General features: G+C 43.5%; 1 protein-coding gene across 1 annotated transcript; it reads right to left on the bottom strand.

Moving 5' to 3' along the window:
- Positions 1-1,686: 1,686 nt before the first annotated feature.
- Positions 1,687-15,913, bottom strand: PLD4 (phospholipase D family member 4). Its single transcript, XM_075103080.1, is given in 13 exon segments — positions 1,687-1,803; positions 1,805-1,998; positions 3,313-3,409; positions 4,444-4,609; positions 7,139-7,278; positions 7,673-7,873; positions 8,035-8,084; positions 8,087-8,161; positions 8,549-8,669; positions 10,067-10,250; positions 10,929-11,134; positions 12,772-12,861; positions 15,823-15,913. Coding segments are annotated over 13 exon segments (1,551 nt in total). The 5' UTR covers positions 15,826-15,913; the 3' UTR covers positions 1,687-1,779.
- Between the last annotated feature and the right edge of the window lie 1,195 nt (positions 15,914-17,108).

Genomic DNA, 17,108 nt, shown 5'->3' with positions numbered 1-17,108 from the left:
TTACTGAATGGAAATCTCAAAATATTAAGCAGTGTCTAGAAAGGAAACAGGGGAGAAGAGTGCAAAAAGCACCTGCATCTTCCTCAAAATGTTTGCACGTATGTGAATACTCAAAAAACTTCAGCGTTATCTGTAAACGTAACCATGTCTTAAAAACCTGCCTTAATAGCAACAAGCATTGATTTGTAATGGTGGGCAAAATGATCCAAGGAATCTTGGAAGCGTCTGGAAGAGACAGCTAAATAGCATCCTGGAAACCAAAAAATGGAAAATTAGTTGGGATCATCTCCAAAAGACCTCATAGGGAGGGGACCTTATTTGTATGGGGATTTGTGTGTATTCATAAAGATATAAACCAGTCCACACACAAACAATCACAGCAGTCCCTTTGTCATTCTCAGCACAGGGCAGGTATTCAAAAACACCAAAACGCTTCCTCGGGAGGATGGGGAGGTTGCACTGTAATGGGGAAGCCTGTACTGCCTCCACTCAGCACTGTGTCTGTGGCAAGAGAGGTGGCCTCAGAGCTAAAATGCAACCAATTGGGGCCCTGCCAGGATGGGATGAAGGCACGAGCTGCCACACACCTTTCAGGGCTGGAGAGGTCCTCTCCAGAGGGGAGCTAGAGGAAGCTCAGAAGTGGAGTGCCAGGACAAGGCATTTGGCTGACCCTTCTGTGGAGCCATTCTCTGGGCTTTTGCCTTGGGCTCTTTCACCTCTGCTGTACCTCAGTCACAAAGAAAAAAGTTTACTTTGCAACTCCATTTCCAGTGTCAGGCAAAGGTGCCTGGCACCAGTGAGGGTCATGGAGCCCCAGCCCAGTGTCGTTCACACCTCTCCACAGCTGGAGCACATGTCCTGCTTTTCCTTCCTGCCACTTCTGAGAGTCATCCAGGGCAGAGCCACCACACAGCGGCAGATAAGGACATAAGGAACTAGAAGGCTCAGGTTTATAGTCCCTGTGTGACTATAGATGAAAAGGCAGCCCAGAGACACAAGGCTGGCCAGGGCCAGCACCAGGACAGACCTAAAGGAGCAAGGAGGCTCTCCAAGCACTGCCCACAGTGAGGTGGGGTGCCTTGGCCACACCAGCACTCACGCAGCAACTTCGCCCTGCTCCCCCCATCCTATTTGCTGCATGAGGCCAATGCACAGACATTCAAACACCCCCAGACACTTGGGGGTCCAGGGCAGCTGAGCTGAAAGCTGGCCCCAAGATTTAAATCCCAGGCATTTAGCTCTGGCAACTAGCCTCAACACTTAAATACAGGTATTTCCCTGTACCTCTACTTCCTAAATACTTTTTAAAATCTGCCCTCGCTATTGCAGGTGATTACTTACATGACTCAAATGTTAAAGCGGCCAGGCTTTTACTAAAAATATGCTTAAACACATGTAAGTAAACACTGTTAATGGAGCATTAAGGTTGAAATATATAGCTTCCTAAGATAAAATATCACAGCAATAGTCATCTGCATCTCTGATGTATTAAGATCTGGTTGTATCTTCCATGTTTGCTTTAATACCAGACAGCTTGTCATATAACACTGTATGCATTTCATTAACTATAGGATGAGGTAATCACACAAAAAAGGAAATGTCACACACTGACTAACAGTTTTGCAGGTAGAGTCAACAATGAGAAATTCTCGCATCATCAAACAGTGTGAACACCACGAGGAAGCGATTTCTCTGACGACGACATAAAGAAGAAAGCTCCTTGTTTTGCACAGGGAACAATATTCAAATACATTTTTGTTTCTATTTCAAATGTATATTTCAATTCACTTCAGAGTCTGCCTCTCCAGTTACAGTCTTTCTGTCCCTGCACATCTTCCAGGTTCGTTGCGTATTTAGAATTCCAGTCTCGCTCAAAAAGGTTTTTTAATTGTTCCTGGATAGGCAGTTGCCTTCTTCGCAGGTTGGTCGAATTCTGTTTGATAATTAGTCCCACGCCAGCTGTGTTAATGAAGTAATCTTCTGACCAATTGGAAGTCCCTGTGCAATGGAAAAGTAGCTAATTAGAAAACATTAATTTCCCAGTGTTTTGTTTGATCTCCACACTTGTTAAGTCCACATTGCCTGGCTTTGCTGATTTGCTGTACAACAGCAAACCTCATTAGGACAAGCAAAAACCGGGTTGCCTCCTTCTTATTCCAGACCTCAGGTTTCGGTAGGTCAGTATTAACTGCAACCCTGAAGCTTCATAACACTCTGATTTCTTACAGCCTGTGGTAGAGATGCATTAATCTACTCACTAGAAACATAGGAATAAAAGGCAACGTTTGGGTATTAAGAGGGGTAAAAGCTAGTGTTTGGTATGGGCTTCTGTGTTTAAAGAAAAAAAGTCCTTACTGGACTTAATTCTCTTCACTTGTTAAAGGAAAACAACAGGAGAAACCGGACCCTTGATCAACAAATCCTCAGGAGCTATTCTGAGCTCAGCACGCAAAGCCTGCTTTTAAACCAGGCAAAGCTTGGAATCCAGATGTAGACATTGTCTAGGGCTCTCCCCAAAGCTACCGCCATTCAGAAAATCAAACACTGTTTGATTTTATCGCTTAGCACTCCTGGTGCTCATCTTAGCCAGAAAAATACACTGTCAATGCCAGAAGGTGCTTAGGCATGAAAAAAAATTATCTGCATATCTGCCTTCAAAAGACAACTCAGTAAGAAACAAGTTCTATTAAAGGCAATTGGAGTTGCAATTCCTCAGCCTGTTGGAGGGTCAGGATATTTGCTGGTTTACATTGCTTGGAGAATGAGCTGACTGAAATGACAGAACACTTCCACATTCCCTTTTTTGAGGGATCCCAATAAAACAGTGAAAGATAAACACCATCCTGACTTACAGGAATTGAGCAGCAAATGACACTGCTGTTTTCTCATTTCCATTCATAGAATTCTGTTCAGCAAACAGTGCATGGAATTAATTCCTCCCAGCAATTTCTTTTTATTAAAGCACGATAGTGTTATATACTAGAGCATCAGCGTCGTTCTGAGCGCACAGCCTGTGAAATTCCTACTGTGCTTGTCACAGGCTGTGCACTTAGACTTGTCATGCTCTGTTTTTAATGGTTCACAATCATATGGAATAATCTTCTAATGAACTTGACCTACATTATTTTCTCCCCTTCACATCTCTACTTCTTTACCCAGAGTAGACATTCTGATAAAGCCATATACTTTGATACGTTTATCTGCTTTATACGGCAAAATGAAGTCCTTTTTGATACTGCAGCCCATCGTATCTCAGTTTCAGTCCTATAGATCTGAAGATACTCTAAGTGTTTGGAATAACGCAATACATACCAATATAGGCTACTTTATCAGTGACCATATATTTGTTGTGATTCACTCTCCCATGAGGAATATTTGTGTGATTCAGAACTGGAACAATGAAGAGTTTCTGGACAGAAAGAAATTAAAAACATAAATAGAAATACCAGAGTGAGGAACAGGTTGAATAAATGGACAATGCAGATTTTCTGTATTTCCAAAGAATAGAATAGTACAGAAAGAACAGAAAAGAATATTCCACACACTGTTATTAAATGTACCATAAAATAGATTTTACTCTTATCCAAGAAAACTAACAAATAGTACTTCCAGTATACATAAAATTGGATAAGTAATTGAGATCAGATAAGGATAATGTTTGCTTCACAATGTTCCATTAGTGGCACAGCTATTATCATTACAGGGCAGACAATTAAATGCAGTTTTAGGCAGCTGTTTAATAGATCTGCATTTACCACTGATTGCTGCTCTTATTTTGTGCTAGATTGGGCTGATCACAGACACAAGGGGTACTGCAGGCAACAGTAATGCCTAACTTTTTGTGTTAACTCTCACTAAAATCTACATTTCTGATATTTAGTTAGTTAGTTAGTAGTAAAAACCATTCCTCCTTACTTCTGTGGCTTCTCTCTTTCGTGGTAACTGCATTATGTTGGCAGCTTCTACACCATCCCCACCCCCTTCATGCGTTCCAGCCTAGTGCCTATGGCCTGTGTGTAATATTTAGTGTTCAGAAACGGATCCATTTGTATAGGCAGTCAGCAGAGGTCTCAGCTGTAAAAAACTGGTAGTAATGAGACCTATTTAAGATAATCCACACAGGAAAAGTCTATGAGAAGAGCACTAAGTTGTCATATAAACTGTTACTGTCATGGTGCTCAGCAAAGCAACTGCCTGGGTAATGTCGCAAGTGCCGCAGCTAGGCCCAGTCCTTGGTATCACCAGTAGCTTGCAATAGCTGCTTCCTCAAAGGCTGTCTCTTGAGCCTTGTTTTCTCAACGACCCAAAACAGTTGCTGCAACAATGGACAACCTGCTTCTCTAAAACTGATACTTGCACATGCAAATGGAAGCTTAGACTCAACAATCAGTGGGGGGCCCATATCCTCAAGCTGTTTTTCCAAAATCAGGTTTCTTATCGTACCACGTCCACACTGATGTGGGCATGTGGGTTGTTGAGAGCACGCAGGGACCTCAGATAGTAGAGCATGGCTGGGTCAGAGTGGGTCCAGCAGCTGACCAGAAGCCGGATTTGCACTCTGTAGTTGAAAGCTGCACGTCTCAGAGCATTGTCAATGGCTGGCCAGTATCTAGACAAAAGTAGGTGGGTGGAAAAAGGGATATTTTTGAAACATTTCAGTAGAAAGCTATGACAATAAACTGAGAATACAAGTAACACTGTGCACAGATAGAATCTCTGATGTCTAGTAAGAGAAGCTCTCGTGCCTTCACTGGAGGTATAAATAAGATTTCTGCCTTCTACCCAGCCAGTCCTTTTCCAATGTGTCTTGAGACCTCCAGTCTCTGCCAAATTGGGTAGAAATTGCTCAAAGAGTTTAAAGCTTACTAAAGTGCATGTACACAGATACACACACAGCATGCCCATTTCCTCAGGAAACTAAAAACAACAATAGCAACTCCAATGTATAGCCAGATCATACCGCATGAAGGAAAAAGGACAGTGAAAACCTAAGTACTGTTTTGCAGAATACAGACATTTCAGGACCCTGGAGACTGTTTCTAGTGTCCACAGTGGTCCTGTGCCATCAGCCAGCATGGACAGGCTCTATCCCTCCTTGCCCTCTTCAGTATGTCATGTGCCCCTGGGGTAAAAAACACAGCTGTGCCCTCGTGAACGTGGGGCTGTCCATCTTCCTGACATTTGTCTTGGCAGTAGCTATGGGGAAAATTTTTAATATCCTTTGCCCAGCACTAAGAGCTGGGTAATGTATATCCCAGGACTAATAACTCCAAACACCCATGTTGTATTTTCATTACCTAGATCCTAACAAGTGCACGTGGAGGAAGACAAGCATCTTTAGTACAGATTGGAGGACTGATACAGAGAGAGGTCCGGCACTCATTCACAGTCCTGTGAGCAATGATGAATTAATTTGCCTAACTTATTTCTTTTGGTCTTATGTACAAAGGCATGAATTCTCAAATCCTCCCTCACACATTGTCCTATCATGATCAACAGACTGGCCACGTGCCTTCAGGCTCAGGCTGACTCATAGATCCTGAAATCTTGGAAAAACATGCTATTTAGAAATGCTATTTTTGAACAGTTTCCATTTTTTAAATGTATCGGTTTCTAGTTGATTATAACTCAGGCATTAAGACAGCAGCTTTGTTCCCTCTGCCTCAGCTGCTGGAGGAACCTAACCTGAACTAATCAGCCTCAATTCATTACACTACAGCTGGTTGCTGTGGAGATAGCCCGAGGCCCCACGCCACTTTCCCTAGGCCCTTCAAACTCTTGTTTGCATCAGATCAGGCCCTAGATGTCACAAATGGTGGATTAAGGCTTCAGATGAAGAATGAAGAGTATTAACACACTCATTTCTAAGGGGGAAAAGAGACTTTCTGTGAACCTATCCTTAGCTAAAAGCAGGAGATGAGAAACCCAGAGATTCAACCGTACAACATAGAAACCAAAAATCCCCTAAGCTGTTTGATTTATAAAAAATATCCTCCAAGTGGAAGCTAGTTTTTGAGATTTTGTTTCAAGGACAGTGGAATTATCTGTGTCTCTCTATTATCCTACACCCTTCCTGCTAACACACACACCCAGCTGAACAACAGAGGCTTTACACAGTCATGCCAGAGGACATGATGCATGGTATAATTGTGGCTAAATGGCAACCTAGAGCTCACCCTATTCTTTACAAGCCGTGTTGTACGTAATTATTTTGCTTGAATTCCTTTCTGAGTCAGATTATTTAGATGATAGGAAAACTCAGAAATGTTATAAGCAGATAATACTCAGAGCACTTGGTGGTATGTAAACATCCTAATTCAAGCATATCTAAGGGGATTTGGAGTCTTAGTGGTTGCCCCATGACTGACTATCCTGTGTTACTCAGATTTGACTTGATGTGTAGAGTCTGCATAATTCTACTGTGACCTTGGGCAGCCCACTGGGACCGTGGCAGTGGTCCACCACACACAGTTTGGTCACTCCAGATACACCACTACCACCTCTTTGAGAGCTGCTGCTGCATGCATCCAGCATGCCTCAGGAACTTGGATGTCTTTAGATGGAATTATAAAAAAAGGAAAATAAAAGCCCAGAAGTTTCTTTTAGAGGCTGTTTCAGCTACCAATACAGAGGTTGGCAAGGACAGTTAAGAATTGGCCTCTAAACTATGGGTCAAGGAGGTCTAACAGGCAGCAGAGCCAGAAGTCAAGAGTCTTCAAAAGTAAAGAACAGAAAGAGAGAAACAGGAGCAGAAGAGGGGAGTAAAGCAGTCTTTTCTCTTAAAAGTCTGATACCAGATATATTTCTGCTGTTCTCATTCTTCTCTCTATTCATAAAGCTGCTCTGTTTTATTTTGAAGGGAGTTGTACCTGACTGTCCCTGGTCTGGTACTTCACAGTTTTCTTGCTGTGTGAAGGGCACAGGAGGCTGCTCTAAAATGCTAGAGAAGCACAGGGGCAGTATTGGATACCACCCTTCCTGTAGCATCAGTATTTGCACAGTTCACAAGGCAGTCATGAATGCAGAGCAAAGCCTCATTTCTGTCCACTCTGAATATATTCATTGCAGAAGGTGGGAAGTAGTACCTTTTTCCTCTAAATAGTACAGTCAGCTGATTTGTTTGGGATTAAAGTTGTACCTTTCTGGATGAACAAAACGGCTAGTAGGGAAATATTCCATAACAGAAACATAGACAAATTTCTGTGCCTCGCTGATAATACTGATTATAGCAAAGAGGTCGTGGGTGCGACCTTCTGGACAAAACGCTGGGGGAGAAGCCTGTAAAAAGAAAACACACAGGTCAGTGATTTCATCCTTTTTCTGTCAGACTGTGGTTCATTTCTATTCAGATCTGTTCAGGTTATATTACAATAGCACAAAGCATTTGAGGTGGACCACTATCATTCCTCATGCCTTCCATGCCCTGATGGCTCAGATATTTATTGATATATTGAGCTCACAGGTGATTAAAGGAGACGTGCACTCCTCCCTTGCCATGCTACCCGATAGTGAAGCTGGTTTCACCCTTATTCCTTGAGTAGTTCCAGAGAAACCTGTTGAATGAATTATTATCCAGCTGGTGCACAAGCAACTGAGGACTGCTGATGAGACTTTTCTGGCCAATGCTTAAATGCAGTTTACAGTCTATCCTGTTATTTTGAAACATACTTACAGAAAAATAGGCTTTTGTCAGGATTCCATTAAATTCTACTTCCAGAGGCCGATGCTTGTTAATGTGGGTAGAATAATTGAGAGGCCAAGGGAATGGGATGGTAGCATTAGCATGTCCAAGATCCCAGTACGTACTAAATGTTTTCCAGAGGTCTTTGGCCAAGCAGCTGCAGTTGTATATCACTGCACCAAACTCTTTCACCTGCAAAGAGAGCAAGCCCCAGAAAGAGACACATCCACCTCCAGGGGTTTCTTTGCTGTTTCTCCCCCTCAGTCGGTATTTTACATTATCATGATTTTTCTGATATGTGCTAGGACATGAATTTCCCCCCAGATTTTTGAATATGCAGCAGCAGAACTTACCTGAGATAAAGATCTCCAGTCCATATTTGCACTACCAATATATATGTGTTCATGTCTACAATCCAGAATTTGCTATGCAACACTCCTCCTGCCAAATGTCTAAAATCAATCTTTTTTACATGAGCCCCTGAAGAAAGATGGGGAGGGGAAAAGAGTTTAGATACAGCGTGGAGATGGTAATCTGTACTGCTCCTCTGACAGCCAGAACATGTCTGGATATCTAATACCTGCAACTGGTAATAACTATCAAAATTCACAAGCACTCATTCCTGGGAATACAATAACTTACACAAATATACAAAAAGTGAACTTTTAGAAACAAACCTTAAGGGTACAATGTACACAGAAACCATGTACTGGTGAATACATAGTGCTTGTCCTGTGAACACATGTAAGCACCATGCCACTGGCCTTGGGCGGTGACATGACAGAAGAGGCCTTGGAGACTAGTTTCCCTCAGATGCCTCTTTGCATTACTGAAGGTTTGAAGACATCAGTCAAGTGAGATAATTACCTTTTTCCTGTAAAAGCTCAAGATCAGTTGAATTTGTAGCCAATGTTGGCACACTTGCTGCAACGTAGATAGAGACATTGTCTGCAAGTAATTTCTCAAACTGCTTCAGAATATCTTCACCCTGCATTGTACATTGTTTGTTAATTTTTATATTTTGTTATAGAACATTTAGTAAAATACCTGCAATTACAGTGTTACTAATGGATGCTTCCTTTGAAGAACCCCAACACAAGGAAGGTCAGAATTTTCACCTATTTCAGGAGTGTTTCAACCCGAGAGAAAAGGGAACAAAGATTCTGATCCAATGTATGAATCAAAGTTTGTTTTCTATCATTTAACGTTATTAGATATAGGGTTTCAGAGTACAACCATTAACATCCCAGACTTCAAAGGTGAATGCCCCAATAAAGATCAAGTGTTGGATGCTGATGCTCAACAGATATGCTGCATCATTTCTTCCTGAGGATAAAAGTAACAGGGACAGTTCTAAACTGAGCTGTCCTTTTAGCAGAGACAGGGCTCAGTGTTACATCTGTCACTTTTACTTCTCATGTGGAGGAAGTGAATCAGCTCACAGCACCAGACCCTCCTGGTGAGGAAGACAAGGAGAGCTGTCCCAGAGAGTGAGAACAAGGAGAAAGGTGTGCCAGAAGGGAGGCAGAGGCTCTGCCCACAGTAATAAAGAGGCCAGCATCTGGTCTAGCAGCAAACAACATGATTCCTGACACATGACTGAACTCCACACCTGCCTGAAATGGAGTAGCCTTTTCCCTTCTGCTTTTCAGAACTGTCCCCATCTCAAACTGTCCCCCAGATTCTCCTCAAGATTGCCTGGGAGGTTGCCAGCTGCCACAGGCCAAAAGAGAGCCAAGGGACAATTAAACATGATGGATGGTTGCAAGGTGAGCCTGTGTTATGGCCTCTGTCATTTACTTTTGGTGGTGGAGCCGGAGAGCTGCAGGAAGCCTGGCTGCACAGGGTGCCCATGAGGACAGCCCCGCAAAAGAGAATGAATGTCCTAAGCTGCTGTCCAGCAGCACAGTTCAGGGACACCTGCAAATGGGTGAATGCAGATGTTGTGTCTGTACAGGGTGAGAAGCAGCCTCTGACGCAGTCAAAAGTCCAGCAGACTTCCTGACATTTCCAGCTAGCCAGTGGGAATTGGCATGTTCACTTGTATGGTTGGGATCCTGTAGGCTCTTCAGCCATGCCACTGGCTGCCCCTACTACAGGTTGACAATCTGCAGGGTAAGTGAGTGTGGGCTTGAGGCTGACCTCTGGGCTGCTCTTAAAACACAGCATAGAAATATTCAGAGACATCGATAGAGCCCAGATGGAGTCTAGTTGACTGGAGGAGGAAAGTTGGTGTGCTGCTTCAGACCAGCATGGAAAAGCTTTCTGGGTTTGCAGGAAGAGTCAAGCAATGTCTCTGGGAGACAACACACAGTCAATCTGCCATCTGCCACATGTACATGAGACATACAACCATAGATGTGCTTGTCATTGATTTTCTCCTACCTGCTTGGAAGATGAATCGTTGACATCGATATCCTTCCCAGTAAGAGACCAATAGTAAGAAGCCACATGAATTTTTTTCTGGGCTATATCAAGGAGTCTCATCCAGGCTTGGTACAAGGGTTTGGCTGCAGTGCTATTTATCTCAAAAGCTAAGTCATAAGGAACATTTTCCACAAGTTCAAAGCTGCAATGGCAATTGTATATTGTGAGCAAATGTCAGCAAAGCAGGAAAGCAAGCATCTGTCATACCATACAGCTGGCCATTTTGAACATCGACCTCAAAAGCAAACAAGCTGAGCTGGACAAACAAGCTAGGAATACTCTGTATTCCCAGTTTTTAAAGCAAAGCCTATATGCACATTGTTCTCCCAAATCCAGCAGAATTGCTTCTCAGTAGCCATTCTGGGCTTTGAATTTTACCATCCTAAAGACAAGGAGAAAAATGACCTGCTGGGGCCGGGTGTTGCTTTGGTACCCTCTCCACCCTCTGCCAGGAGAAACACCCACTGCCCCCTCCAGCCTCTGAAAGAGGGTGAGCTCAGCAAAGGCCGCTTTGCTTGCTGGTCACTCTGCTGCCTCCCATCACTGCCACAAAGGGAGGATGGCTGGAGGTGGTGGGGCAGCTACAGAGCTATGCTGAACATACAAGCACAGGACCAGCAGTGGAGCTGCAATACTGCCCATAACAGGCAACTACTAATGATCCAATGCCTAAACAACACCCCCACTTATCCCAAATTAATGGTACTTTATCACTTGTTATACAATGGAAAGAGAACAAAAGCCATGCTGATATTGTGAGCATTGTAACTATTTGCCCACCTGGTGATTACTTCTCCATGTGCCATTGGGCACTACTTACCTGCAGGAATCACTGGACCTGTTGGTGTCCTCCTCAGTTGTTGTGGTTCCTGGGAGATCTCCATAGAGTCCTTCTTCCTCCTCCACCTTTTCATAAATGCTGACAACTGCTTCTTCTTCCTTAGGATCAACTATGCTGGCCACTCTCATGAAATAAACAGCCATCAGGACAAGACCAAGTATCAAAATTGCCCCTAAGATTTGAAACTAGAACAGAATCCAAATAGGAGGATTTAAGCGATCACCAAGTCACTGATACAGCAGCTAATGGATGACTGCTTGTTGCAGGTGAGTAAATCACAAGCACTGAATAGTAGTTCTGCTTTCAGCTACTGGCAGACAGTATTCTTAGATGCACCAGTGAAAGTGAGGACTACAAGCTACATAGGGGTTGGTTTTTGTGAGGACCATGATTTTAGTTTTGGTTTAATTTTTCCTGTGCCAACATATCAAAAACCTGTTTTTCCCAAAACTTATGATTAGTTTGATGTTGATTAGCTTTATTTTAGCACAAGACAAGTGAGTGTTCAACAAACTTTCTACCAAGGCAATCCATAACACAAGATTAGCTGTGGGATCAAGCCCAGCACTACCATAAAGAGGAAGTTCATGAAATCAGGGAAGAAAAAACAGGTCTGAAAGTGCCAGAAGCAGAAGGACATGTTGTGGTTTCTGAACTTGTTCTGGTTTTGCCTTTTAACTTAAACCTTGAAACTTAAGTAAAGTGAAACTACACAAATCTCATTTATCCATATGGCAAGCGAAGAGTATTTCCTTGTCATTCTAGTGTGGTGAGTTAGCTTCATTTCCCTTTTTTTTCTTCGTTTTTTTTCCTAAATGTAGTTTAAAAAATACATAGCCTAGCCACCTGGTATATCCAGATCTAGACTCCAGCCACTCACATGCTGTGACATACAGCGCCAGGCTCTATATGTTGCCCTATATTAAGGAGGAAAAGACAGCCACCAGTGCAGATCCATTTCCCCCTAACAATTATCCTGTCTGGCTCCCCATGGCAATTTCTGGGAGCTGGGACAATCCACCACCCTGTGAAAGGCAATGTGCGCTTCAGAGTTGAGCTTTTCAACCTCCAGGCAGGAGAACCAAGTCTGGAAGTGGTTGTGAGGCTGTAGCTATAAATGTGAGCTCCCAAAACAGTACATATGAAAATTGCACAGAAACCAGTTGCCTCTGAAAGTATCTGTTTCAGTTTCTATGTGGATAAAGTTTCTTACTTTTCATTTTCTCTGTTGTTCTCAAGATCTGCAGGCTTCCATCAATTTCAGGCAGTGATTTGAATGAGAAAAATGTTTTTAAACTGTCCATATACTTAAATTTCTGCCTTCTGGTTTGTTCACCCTGTTATTAATGGCAAAAAAAAAAAATCCTACCAATTTTTAACAGTTCTGCATTTGAGTCAATGAAAATGTTGGCAAGACTTAAACATTTCTAAGAAGATATTTCTGAAGTAAGAGATTTATTTTGAAGTCACATCTTGGCTGTCACCATGCTGCACACTGTGATGTCCAGGTCCTCTAGGCATGCTGAATAAATAAATAAGTTCTGTGCTAATGGTGGAATTGAGGTTATTTGTATGAGCACGGTTTAGTGTCGTGAGCCAGGGCTGCAGGATTAGGCTCCGCATTACTCCCTCTTGGCAAGGTTTGCTCAGCCTACCGGATAAGTCAATGAGGGTTTTGTCACTCACTTGTTTACAAATAGGATCGATACCTACATGGATTTCTAAAACAGGCAATAAAACCATCTTAATCTGTTATTTGTTTTCAGAAATGTCAGTGTAACCTCAACTCTTGTAAGCAAATGTAGTGTATCCCAATAATTACCATTTTGACGTCTTTTCGATTGTTCACGCTTAATTTCATGTTGGAGGATCCATTAAACATCAGGGTTGTTTTTAACGCATTTTTCACAATCTGAAAAACAGAAATGTATGCAAGGGGAAAAATAAAGCTTTATGGCAACATTTGTATAAAGCCAGTTACAGACTAAAAATGCAGGTTGTTGCCATTGCTTTATATAGTGCTCTGAAATTTAAGTATGGATCTGTGCAACATCCTCACAGTACTATGGGTCCTGAGTGACATTAACAGTCTCCAAAGTGAGAGGGAGAGACAGGTCCCTGCAGTTTTTCTCTGTTGCTGTCTACACACAAAAATCACTGCAGTAATTAATGTGTAAACGACTGCATTGCTGCCTCTTCAAGTTATCCCCCAACAGCCACTTTTGTCCTGTTGCAAGCTAGCACATTTGCCTACAAGAAATAATTAAGCCCAGAAGCTGTGGGTGATAGTGTACAGCATCAGTGTCATCCTATGTGTGACGCTATTAGGCTCTTGCTCTCCAACTTGCTCTCTTCCTCTGTGTGAGTTGTCTTCAAGGTTGGTGTCTCTTCCAGAAGGGACTGTGTTAAGGGAACATGGACCAGGCTCAAATCTAATTCCCCCCTGTTGCAATCATGACTCTGGGAAGTAAGTTAACTTCTTTTCCTCCTCAGACAGTATGCTCCAATCTTGTATTATCACCAGCAGAGACAACTACACGAGCAAATACCAAAATATGCCCAAACTCACAGCAGATGGTAGGGCAGGGGTAGTTGGCCGCTTGCCTATTTTGCTTTCTCATATGATCAAACCAAAAACTTCACACATGCTCCACACATGGGTCATGAATCATCCCTGCACCAGCAGAGGTGAATTTAGCCCATAGGAGTCAGCTGCTGTTTTCATGCTCAGAAGCAATAAGCACATCCTGGGGTATGGTGGATTTCAAAAAGTGCTATCAGATGATATCACCACCTGTCCAATCTCCAATCCACTGCTTCCTATTGGTGAGCCATGGGGGGTTTGTAGCCTGGAGGATGAACATGCTGTGGTGGTATCAGATACGCAGTTCTCTGTGGGTGGCCACACTAAAACAAGTTTTAGGTAGGAAGGATCCTGCCAGGTTTGTCTCATCCATTCTGCCATATGTTCACAGCTATTGTCACCTGAACTGGATGGGCTCAGGGTGTCTGCCCTCCCGAGCCAGTAAGGCATCATGGCCACACATGTCCATGCTGTGTCCAACTCCTCCCCACTCCACCTTTCTGTATGGATGCTGTGACCACATGGAACAGGCAGGAGGTGGACACAGCACGGGCATAGCCCCAAAGGGTTCTTGTGGGACCCAGCTCACAAGAACTAGTGGGGCTGAACCAAAGATGTGGAAGACAAGGGATGTGGGTCCAAAACAGTGACTTGGGGAATGCAGAGAGGGGTGTGAAAAGCAAGGACCCAGGGTAAAAAAGCAGACAACGGAGAATGAGAAAGGTGGAAAGGGAAGAAAAGGTACGAACAGTCATGCTTAAAAGCATGCTAGAGCTTCAGAGATGAAACCTAGGTTTCTGTTTTAGGGTAGTCTTGTTATTGTCAGCTGTAATCACTACAGCAGTACCTACTATCCAAGGCAGTTTTTCGCACATTTTTCACTGGCACCTCCTTTTGCTGCCCTCAGATCCAGATGCAAGCTTTTATACTGGGAATAGTTATAAATGCTGGCAGGTAAACACCCATTCTCCCAGCCCTGGAGAAACTGAGTTGCTGCTAGCAGTCGGCCATTCCCTGGTGAAAGGCAGGTCCCCATGCCCCTGAAATCCCAGTTCATGTTTAAGCACAGTACAAAGGTGCAGCGTCTTACCCCAAAGAGCTTAAAGCCCAAGCAGAGGGGGGGGTTACAACACACCATGCAGAGAAAGCTGAGTGACAGCAACGCACATCATTCCCCCACCTGGAGAGAAATCAGTCAAATGCCAACTCAGGAAAAGACAGCAAGAGAGGAGAGGCTAAGGAGTTTGGTAGAAAACTGAGGCAAAGGGATTTTCAAAGGAGGAGGAGAAAGACAACTGAAAAAGAAGAGCAACAGCCCTTCAGCCTAGGCCAGGAGAGGCCAGTGAGGTTGCAGGTCACACTCCACAGCTCGCTGCTTTGGCAGCAGCTGTCCCAACCAGCTGGGCTGTCCAGTAACAAACAGCCCCCCCGGCTGCCCTAGGTTGTTGTCATCTCAGAGCCAGAGCATGAGAGGTCTTGCCTTGATCCTCAGGCCCCCAAAGCTAGAGTGGTCCCCACGATACATTCAGTGACCCAAACAGCACCTCGGTAAGGATCTGCAGCTGCAGGTGCACTTACAGCCATGTGATGGCTTCTGGAGGATGGAGGTTGTAAGAAATAACTTGTTTCAGTTCTCTTTTTCAGCAAGTTACAAAATGGCTTCAAAAAGCAGCATTTCTCTTAAAATATGAGAGTGAACAGATCTCATCTGTGCCATAACAGAGTCATCTACCTCTTGGTTCAAAGTCCTTCTTGATATCTTTGACCGATAATGGGTTAGATTCCCAGCTGCTATACAGAAGTCATTAGAACTGCACTAAAATATGCAGTTTAATTTTGAAGAAAGAAAACATCACAGACTCAACCAGAATTCTTAAGGATAATATTGTAGCTGGTCAGTAATTAACTACGGCTCCCTCTAAGCTTTCAGGGCTTTATTAGCTGCCAATTTTAACGCCTAAAGTTCATCCAAGAGCAACAAATACAAGTGCTACTTAGTGTTGCTTCACAGACTGGAACACAAGCTAATACCGCAGTCTCCTGAGTACTCACAGAACAACATTGTTTATAACAGTAAGGCTGCTTTCTCCCTGTCCCCAAAATAACTTTGGGTAATTCTTTTGTCCATCAGCATCAAACTGTTTCAGATTTTGGATTTCAAACACAAGGATGAGATTTTTCACTATACAAAATCCTCCCCAGAAGCTGAAGCTCCTCAGATGAATAAAGTGGATTTGTCTCTCCATGACCACCCCCCAGCACTCTTGAGATCATGGCAAATGTGCTTACCATCCTGGACGACCTCGTCCTGTGTGGATGTCCTGCTATAGTCTGATGTTACTCCCAACTCTACTTACAAGAGGCAGCACGCATGCTTTTCACCAGCAGTTTTGCTTTGGGTTCTTCTGTTTTTTTCCTCCTCCTGCTGCAGATTACTTCCTCTTAAACACTGAGTTTCACATCACGCACTGACAATTAGGGTCCCAGGTTATCACCTAGTTGTTGTGACCCTGTTCTTAGACTCCAGGTCCTGATCTTCGTCTGTCTAGCATAACTGTCCACAGTGCCTGACCTCGTTCAAACTCTGTTGAATGGCTAAGTTCCCACTGCCCTCGGTGCTGTAAGATCAGAGCCTGGATCAGCAGTAGAAGACACTGGTTGGAAGGACTGCTCAGCTTCAGTGCAGTTTGCATCCCAGACATGGCAGTGTTTTCGCTGCTTCATTCTTAACCCACTAGAAGCTTCGTTTTAAACAGATAAACAATCCCTCCAAAACCACCTCTCTATCCAGTTCCTCTCGCAAGCAGCCCCCGCCCAATCATCCTTGGACAAACATAAGGGAGCAAACTAGCTCTCTTGAAATAATGCAACTTTTGTCTTAAACAAATGGTATTTGGAATGTGCAGTGACATTGCTGAGGGAGAAGGTTACCTGCAATGCTGGTTTGAGGCAGCTTCTAAGAAATGACATCTGTAAAAATCTGAAGGCTAAACCTGAGTCGACACAATTCAATAGTTCAATGCTGCTGTTATTCTCCAGACAGCCCCTTGATCCTATTGAACTGAAGGATGTAATCGTCTAGTTCAGTACTTGAGAAAGGCTGCTGTAGGGGAAAAAAGCAACGGAGAGACAACTGAGAGCCAAGGAGGATTATGAGGCTTTATCATACTTCGCTGAAGATGGAAAAGCTAAGAGAAGCCAGAGGATAGGTCAGGTATGGCAGAAAGAAGCCTTTTTTTTGAAATCTGGAGGTGTCACGAATCCTCTGCTTCCCCTGGGATCAAAGCACAAACAGTAACTCAATGAAGTCCAAAACAGAGAGAAAAGAAGATGGTGGAGCAGACAGGATGCCCATCTGACCAGCCAGCTCTCTCCTGAATTTACCGCTGTAGGCAGATTGCTTGTCATTGGGGCCATCCCAAATCTCTATTAAAACAGGGCTTAAAAACAAGGTAAAGGCTACCACCATCACTTTAGACTCAGGTCTAAAAAGCTGAAGGCAGGATCCTACTTGACCAAGGCTTCATCTACAGTCAGGGGAAAGAGGCAACTCCAGCAAGCCACCATGCTAACAG

The sequence above is a fragment of the Phalacrocorax aristotelis genome, chromosome 9 (assembly GCF_949628215.1).
Source record: "Phalacrocorax aristotelis chromosome 9, bGulAri2.1, whole genome shotgun sequence".
Lineage (NCBI taxonomy): Eukaryota > Metazoa > Chordata > Aves > Suliformes > Phalacrocoracidae > Phalacrocorax > Phalacrocorax aristotelis.
This window is presented reverse-complemented; position numbering and strand designations above follow the sequence as displayed.